The 8,434-nt window shown below is 37.7% G+C and overlaps 1 protein-coding gene across 20 annotated transcripts in view; it reads right to left on the bottom strand.

Moving 5' to 3' along the window:
* Positions 1-279: 279 nt before the first annotated feature.
* Positions 280-8,434, bottom strand: part of LOC139422951 (RNA-binding protein Musashi homolog 2) — a 351,371-nt gene continuing 343,216 nt past the window's right edge. For 4 of the 20 annotated variants that reach the window (XR_011635772.1, XR_011635777.1, XR_011635775.1 and 1 more), the window contains 4 exons: positions 7,444-7,598; positions 3,615-3,685; positions 3,471-3,511; positions 280-2,458 (listed from right to left, as the gene is read on the bottom strand). Coding sequence is in view for 12 of the 20 variants with exons in the window: in XM_071174455.1 (XP_071030556.1) it covers positions 2,417-2,461; positions 7,444-7,598 (200 nt within the window). In the remaining 8 variants the exon portion in view is untranslated. Of the gene's footprint in view, positions 2,462-3,470; positions 3,512-3,614; positions 3,686-7,443; positions 7,599-8,434 lie in introns of all 20 variants that reach the window. The other 16 variants (XR_011635776.1, XR_011635773.1, XR_011635774.1 and 13 more) reach the window with 7 other exon arrangements.

Genomic DNA, 8,434 nt, shown 5'->3' with positions numbered 1-8,434 from the left:
TAACATCTACGACTAATTACAAGGAGATAGAGGAGAGTAAGAGAGCGAGAGAGAGGGGAAGAGAATGTGACAGAGAAAGGAGAGGGAAAAGCCAGAAAAAGAGAGAACGACAAAGAAGAGCATAGACCACTACACTGGTATCAAAGACAGCACTCTGTTACAAGTTCATTTTGGTTTGTTTTTTGGGGTGATTTTCTTTTACACACTATTGAAATACATGGATGATCAACAAAAGATTGTATGTGGTGACAGGGAAGGGAATGGAAAGAGAGAAATCGATGGATGCACAGTACATTTTAATAATATCATATTACAATTAGTAACCACAAAAATATCAATAAAATCCCCTGATTCAAAATTGAAATCAGTGAAGAAGCATCTTTTTCTTTTTTTAAAAAGTTTTGTATTTCTTTTTTTCCTTTACATTTGAACATTACAATGTTTCTCTTCCGTTTTCTCATTTAAATGATTACTTGATCATATCTCCACATCATTCAAAAGCATCCAGCATTTTTCTTCACCTGGTTGTTCTGAACCAAAGAGCTAATGAAATGAAACATCAGGAGAAATGAATTGTCAAACATATTTGCAGCAGGAAAAGTACATCAGAATATACACCACTCATTCCATCATCATGTTTACAAATCTTACTGCACTTTTAAGCATGTCGTTAAATGTCTCTATAATTGAGCAAAACCTGTCCCTACACATACTGTGTAAGAAATTAGCGCAGCAGCTATGGTTACCAGGATGAATAATTTATTCAGTGTCTTCTATTGGCTGGATCTAAAATAGCATCAATATTTTAGATTAGAAGTTGGCGTACACAATACAATGAAATCCAAAGACATGACCACAACACATTGGTAGTAATTAATCAGTTAATTGCTATTTGCCAAGCTGTTTGTGTATGCCTATTCTAGAGAGGAGCAACATCCAATAATCCTTCATACTTCACCCCAGAGACAGGACCATTTTAAATAGCCAACATATACATGTGCAAATAGGAAATGGCCTGTTCTTTCTTTACTGCTCACAGTGCAATGATTTGAATTTTTTATTTTCTCCATTCAATGTTTGAATCTATTTGCCACTAAAATAAATGAAACCTCTCAACGATTCCAAGGTATAACTCACAGGGCTGAGGTATGGTATCAAAATGTTTTCCTTCCTAATTCATTCAAAAGAGAACTGATGGAGTCCCAAACTTAAGAGGAACAAGCAGGAGGAAACAAACAACAACAACAAAACAACAAACAACAAGTTGAGGTTTTCTCTCAGGAGTATAAAAGTGTCTGGATGCGCAGAGTACTGTAAAATGCTTAGGCTCGAGTTCTATTCTTCAACACTAAGTACAGTGTGCTTTGGATTAAATGATCACTCAAATAATATTGATCTCTTAAATAACACTTGGTTAGACAAAAGATACCAATGATCTTTTATCCATTTTAAAACTGTGCGCTGAACTCACCACTTGTAAATGCACTGGTTTGACACTTGTAAAGTTATTCAGCTTGAGTATTTACAGAGCAAGCCATCAGTGTTGAAATATGTTGTGTCCATCACTGGGGTAGTCACTGTCTCTGAGCAGTAAAGGATAATAGTATTTGTTTAGAGATTTTTTTCCTATTCACGCGCTAGAACATTTCTTTGACACACCATCACAAAAATATGCTATTCTCTCATCGAGTTGGTTATATGCAATGACTGGAATAGTATTTACAGTTACATTTATTTTTCTTAAGTCTTTGAATTCACAATGTATTTATATGAAATGTTTTATAGTATACATATTTTTTTCTAAACAACAAAAACAACACTTGTAAAAAAGGACCATAAAAATATTGAAGTCCTCTTTGTATTGCCCAAAAATAGGTAATTATGGTGAACAATGAGACATCACAATAATTAAAAACAGCTACTAAGATTTATTAGTTAGTTACCCTCTTGAATTTTCATTTGAAATGAAATTGATGTTTTTTTCCAAGACTTTCCACTTTGGATTTCTTTTATGTGCAAAAAGACACCTAAAGCTCTGATCTTTTTTGATTAAACGAATTGGTACCAAATGTGAACACATTACTTCGTACATTCTCGACTATGACCCCCGAAAGAGAGAAGCATATCCATTTACATACACTACAAGAGAAAATCAAAAAATGACACAAATAATTAGGATCAAACCAAAATGCCTCTCTGTAAAGCTAATCAAACAACTAATAAAAGGAAGGGAAAAAAGTGAATGAAATCATCAAGAAATGTCATAACAAACCAGGTTGTCATTTTACAGGTTTGGATTATGGTACAGCAGTTTTCTTTCCTTTCTGAGATGATTGTTGTTATGTGGTTCCACCATTTCTCCTGGGTGATGCTGTAGTGCTTGAAGTTGGATGACATCACCTGTACACAGAGCCAATTAGAAGGTTCGGTCTGTCTTCCCTGGACCACCAGATAGACTCTGCTGAATAACACAGATGCAGTGGAACAATTAGGAGCATGTACATTTAAATAGCACACATGAGCACCTAAGCTTCACCATAACCTAGCATACTAAGAAAATAACATGAGCCTCGTATAACAATACGTTGTTTGCTACTATACTAACAATATGCGTGAGTCAGTGAGGCATGTACAGTATATACACACAACCACACACGCACGAGAGACCACAACTGCATTCTACTATAGTGAGGTCATCACAAGCAAAGCTATCAGGAACTCATTCTCCCAGAATTCCAGTTTACACAGATTGCATCTATTACTGTTGCTTTCTCTTGCCTCATGCACTTTGAACAGCATCAGTGTTAAGGAGGGTGCTAATTGAGTGTGTTCAATTATATTAGTGAGTTTCATAACTGGAACATTGGCTATTACCTTCAGATGACTCCCTAACCAACAACGTCAACCACAGGCAATAGGAATTACACTGAATTTGACATGTCATGTGCATGCTTTATTTGACACATTGGCCTGAGTGATGCATTGTATGTAGACAGACCAGGCTTCAAAAGTGTTAAGTCCCTAACATGTTTTGGAATATTTGGGGGGGCAGTAAGGACAAAATACTGGTTGCCTTGCATATTTCCGTCCCAGATTACAAACTGTACTGTACAGTAAAAGTGAACGGAGAACAAACCCAATCATCTGCCATTAATGCAAACTAGAGAAAGCAACAATACACAGTCAATTAATCCCAGAACTTCATTATTGTTTTTCCATTTATGTAGGCCTATAGGATTAGTGTATACAGTCAATCAGGGAGCATTTATGTAGGCCTATAGGATTAGTGTATACAGTCAATCAGGGAGCATTTATGTAGGCCTATAGGATTAGTGTATACAGTCAATCAGGGAGGACAAGTTCCACAACCAAAGCTTAATCATGTTGTTTTGTAAAAGCATGGACTTGTAGTAATTTGCCATTGCATGCATTTAGCTTAATAGACATATTAAAAAAGCGTGTTTCTGTACCTGTACAAGTTTGTAGGATGGTGAGGTGAAATAGAGGGTTACTGTATGTATTTTAACAGAAGAAAGGAGAGGTGGAATTGGAGTAACAGAGTAGAGGTAAATCTACAGAAAAGACTGCTAAACAATATAAATTGAATATAATACCTCCAATAAGATGGCAACCGAACACCTGTTCAATGGTATCCATTTGTAAAAGCTGTCGCAATCAACGGGCCCTAAAAGTGTACAGTCAGTACCTTTGTCAGTATGCATTTCAGGGGAAAAAAGAGTTAGTACATTGTATTGTATCCATTTTGTTCTGCTAGCATGAATGGGTATTCTCTGTTCCTGTTCATCATTTTGATCACTAAAGCAACAGACAATCATCATAAATCAAATGTGTTTTTTATTCTTAGGGGGGGGGAGAACCTGTCCCTTGTAGCATTTGACAGATGTCTTACTTAGTGAGGGTGTTTATACTGTTATTCACTGATCTTCAAAACACCACAACTACTGGAGGTCAATTCCACATGGTGACAGAATGTTCACATCTTCTAGATGATTCAGTTCATTCTAATGAACAGATGGAAGAGAGCTTGCACTGAGTAAAAAGCTACAAGGGTGATTGAAAGAAAATATATCAAATGTATCATTAGGAAAATAGAGACAAAACAAAGGGAGCGCTTGAGAAGAGGGTGAATAGAGGCAAATTCAAGTGCAATACGTTTTGAAGAGAATAATTACAATCCCTCAACACAGTAAAGGCCATAGGGGCCAGCCCAGCCAACTACTGCACAGGGCCTAAGGACCTGTGAGGGACATAAGATTTCACTTTTTACATACGTATACTCATTCATGCCAACATAAACAATATTAATCAATTAAAATTCAATTCATGCAAAAGCTACTTAGCATCGTCATACAAAATCTTCCATAATGAGTCATTCTGCATAATGCCAATCAACCACATTGTCTGAACCATATCAGTGAACTGAGACACTGACACAGCATTCTTAGAGAGCAGAAACAACAGAACATCAATTAGTCTTTTCATTTAACTGAGCCAGTTATCTAGCTTCTCATCTGTCTATTGTGTCTGTGACAAGTTAAGGAAGGTTTAAATAAACGCTTCAATGAAACACACCCAAAAATATCTAGAATGTTCATTAGCCATTCATTTACTTTGTCATCTTGTTCAATTCAAATTCAAGGCGACAAATGAGCATGAGCCCAATCTATTATTGGTTATGACACAGGAACTGTTCTAGCATTGACATCGTCTGACGTCTCTCTACTCAGTGCTCTGACACCAAACTGGGAGATCGTGTGGCAAGTCAAAGTGACTGAAGTCATCCATGAGGTTGTAACCTGTCAAGTTCCAATATGTGATCTTTTGGCTGCATGTAACACAGAAATTCATTTAAAAACTTCATTTTAGTTCTGAATCATTTCCCTTCTTAATGTTGTGGATAGAGACTTCATCTGCCTGCACACTGAAGGTTGCCACGGCGCTTCACTGGTTCATTTCACTCTGTTCGAATCATTGAGTCATTTTAAGGTGGATTAGGTTGAATGGAATTTAGTACAACTGAAGTAAAAATTAAAAACACATTTCACAACCCTTGTTTCTTGTGTAAAAAAAAGTATATCTGCATCAAATATATGATATCTCCCTTCAAATGTACTGTCGAAATACAATTTAACATTGTTAAAGGGCCTTCTTTTCACCCGTGTTTAGACAATGAACATTTTCTCATCTTCACAACAAAAGTTGAATCCCATGTGCAATACTATCAATCCAAATGGATTGAAAGTACTGTCAACCTTTATCCGAGTCAGCTAGTCTATGGATACAAATGGAAAAGGTTAAAACAAAAGAACCCAAAACAATGGGCGCAAGCAGGCAATTTAAAAAATCCATTCTAACAGTGTTTTAAAGAATTTTCTGCAATGAATCTTGTTCAATGGGCCTACGTTCATTCCTTTTATACTTTCATGATTCCTGTTTTCCTTAGTCCTCAGAGTTGTAAGTATTTCTGAAGCAGTTAATTCCCAGAGAATACATCCGAAACTAAAATCCAGAAAACAACTCCGGACATTTCCACTCTCTTTCTGACGCGCGTAAACTAGGAGACACTAACAAGCTGGTGTCAGGTTGAACAAGTTCACAGTGTTTAAAGAGACAGGTGACTGGCAGCGAGGGATACAAACTCAAGAGAATGCAGAAACTTTGGCAGTGCCAATTTAGCAGAGACAGGTCAGTAACAAGATGTAACATTGAGCAAATGAAATGGTTTCATAGTGTAAGTGAACTTCAGTCCTTCAGTAAATTCTATAACAAACATTGTCTTTCTTCCTAAATTGAGACCGACAAAGATTCAACCAATCAGACATCAGCTGACAACTAATAAGGAAAGCTGTGCTCTGCCAGAAAAAATACCAATTAAATGTATTTTTCTGCAGCGTTGTGCTTTTGATGGGATATCATGTTTCAGTTTCACTTGATAGATACAATGTTGGCAATTTGCTAATTCCCTCTAATTAATACAGTCTCTTCCTCAATTGTTTTCCGCATTTTTTAAATATTTTTTTATAAAAGTCTGATATTGTTGACAGGACAACACACCAGCCCTGTGATCTTCACCAACTGATTGATTCAGTCAAATCTCATTCGATCTTTTTAAAAGTTTGATTGACCCAACACTTCATACACCTCTGAAGTGTAGTTAGTGGTGAATCCAGTCACAAGTAGAGAGGGAGTGCAGTATGCATTGCCTCCTTGTAACACGAACACACACATACATTATGTACAGTGCATTTGGAAAGTATTCCGACCCCTTGACTTTTTCCAAATTCTGTTACATTACAGCCTTATTTAACGGATTAAATAAATAATAATAATCAATCTACATACAATACCCCATAATGACAAAGGGAAAACAGGGTTTTAGATTTATTTGCTAATTTATAAAAAAAATAAAAACAGAAATACCCTATACAGACCCTTTGCAATGAGAATCAAAATTGAGCTCAGGTGCATCTTGTTTCCATCGGTGAAGCACGGTGGTGGCAGCATCATGCTGTGGGGATGTTTTTTAGCGGCAGGGACAGGGAGATTCGTCAAGTTCAAGGGAAAGATGAATGGAGCAAAGTACAGAGAGATCCTTAATGAAAACCTTCTCCAGAACACTCAGGGCCTCAGACTGGGGTGAAGGTTTTACCTTCCAACAGCACAACGATCCTAAGCACACAGCCAAAAGACAACGCAGGAGTGGCTTCGGGACAAGTCTCTGAATGTCCTTGAGTGGCCCAGCCAGAGCCTGGACTTGAACCCGATCGAACATCTCTGGAGAAACCTGAAAATGCTCCCCATCCAACCTGACAGAGCTTGAGAGGATCTGCAGAGAAGAATGAGATAAACTCCCCAAATACAGGTGTACTAAGCTTATAGTGTTATACTCAAGAATACTCAATGTTGTAATCGCTGCCAAAGATGCTTCAACAAAGTACTGACTAAAGGGTCTGAGTACTTATGTAAATGTGATATTTCAGTTTAAAAAAAAAAAAAAAAAAAAAAACAGTTTTTGCTTTGTCATTATGGGTTATTGTTTGTGGATTGATGAGGGAAACATCTATTTTTAATCAATTTTAGAATAAGGCTGTAACGTAATAAAATGTGGAAAAAGTCAAGGTGTCAGAATACTTTTCAAATGCACTGTATAAGGACAGCAGTCTAATCGGTTAGACCAGGGGTGTCAAACTCATTCCATGGAGGGCTTAGTATCTGATGGTTTTTGTTTTTTCCTTTCAATTAAGACCTAGACAACCAGGTGAGGGGTGTTCCTTACTAATCAGGGACCTTCATTCATCAATCAAGTACAAGAGAGGAGCGAAAACCCGGGGACACTTGGCCCTCCATGGAATGAGATTGACACGTGCGGGCTAGACAGACAGACAGAACGGTCAGTGGACAGAGAAGGTGTACTGTACTCACTGCGATACTGTGGCCGAAGCCGGAGCCAGCCTGGGGGCTAGCAGCACTGATGTAGTTAGCCACATTGGAGTCCTGGCCTCCAGGGCCGTACAGGTCGGCTACAGGCCCTGGGCTGTTGGCACCTGGGAAGCCTCCAGGACGAGCTGGGTTTCCCCCTGTAAACAGAGCACAGCAGGGGGGCAACAATTCAGTTCCACCGCGGTCCTTCACAGAGCACAGGTGATAACTTATATGTAGCTAGTTCATTCTGGGTCATTCTTCCACAATATAGACATTCACATCCAAGAATGCATTACTGAACTCATGTCTGGGAAGAGGTATATTAATCAATACTATAATTAAACATAACACACATTAGTGAGTACTTGGTAATGCCATTTGAGGCCTGTTTACACGTAAACTGCATTCATTTTGTTGGGGAAAGACAGAAGAAATGTTGCAGGCTTGAGGCGGCAAGAGCAATGTAAAAGATGAATCCAGTATGATATTCTAGAGATATCTACATGCTACGTATACTATACAGTGAAAACACTCACACCACAATCATGCACAATAGAAACTGTAAGCAGACCACCAGAGATACTTGGACCATGCTACCAACTATTAAGGTGTAGTTATGTATGTTGACAAGTGTTCATTTTATTGGTCATTATTATAATATTCAAGAGGTGCCATATAGTTAAGGGGGCAGCTTAGTTGCTTTGGATTCTATACTCATGTAGGTATAACACCAGTTGATGTTTTTTTTTTTCACGATTAGACAAAAACCTGATTGGACAAAACATTCCAATGTACATAGACACTTTTTTTCTTTCATTGCATCTTACAATATATCTATATCTATTCCATGCATATTTGGCCTGGCCATTTCCTGACTTCAGGATTTCAGTAAACAGCAGAAAGAGTTCTGATTATGTTTGTTAAAAATTCCACTCCAGCAAGAAAACAAAGGACACAAGTGTTCTACAGACAGAGGAGATATAAACCCTGG

Source organism: Oncorhynchus clarkii, chromosome 12, assembly GCF_045791955.1.
Source record: "Oncorhynchus clarkii lewisi isolate Uvic-CL-2024 chromosome 12, UVic_Ocla_1.0, whole genome shotgun sequence".
Classification (NCBI taxonomy): Eukaryota; Metazoa; Chordata; class Actinopteri; order Salmoniformes; family Salmonidae; genus Oncorhynchus; species Oncorhynchus clarkii.
Note: the sequence above shows the minus strand (reverse complement) of the source record. Positions and strands in the feature narration are given on the sequence as shown.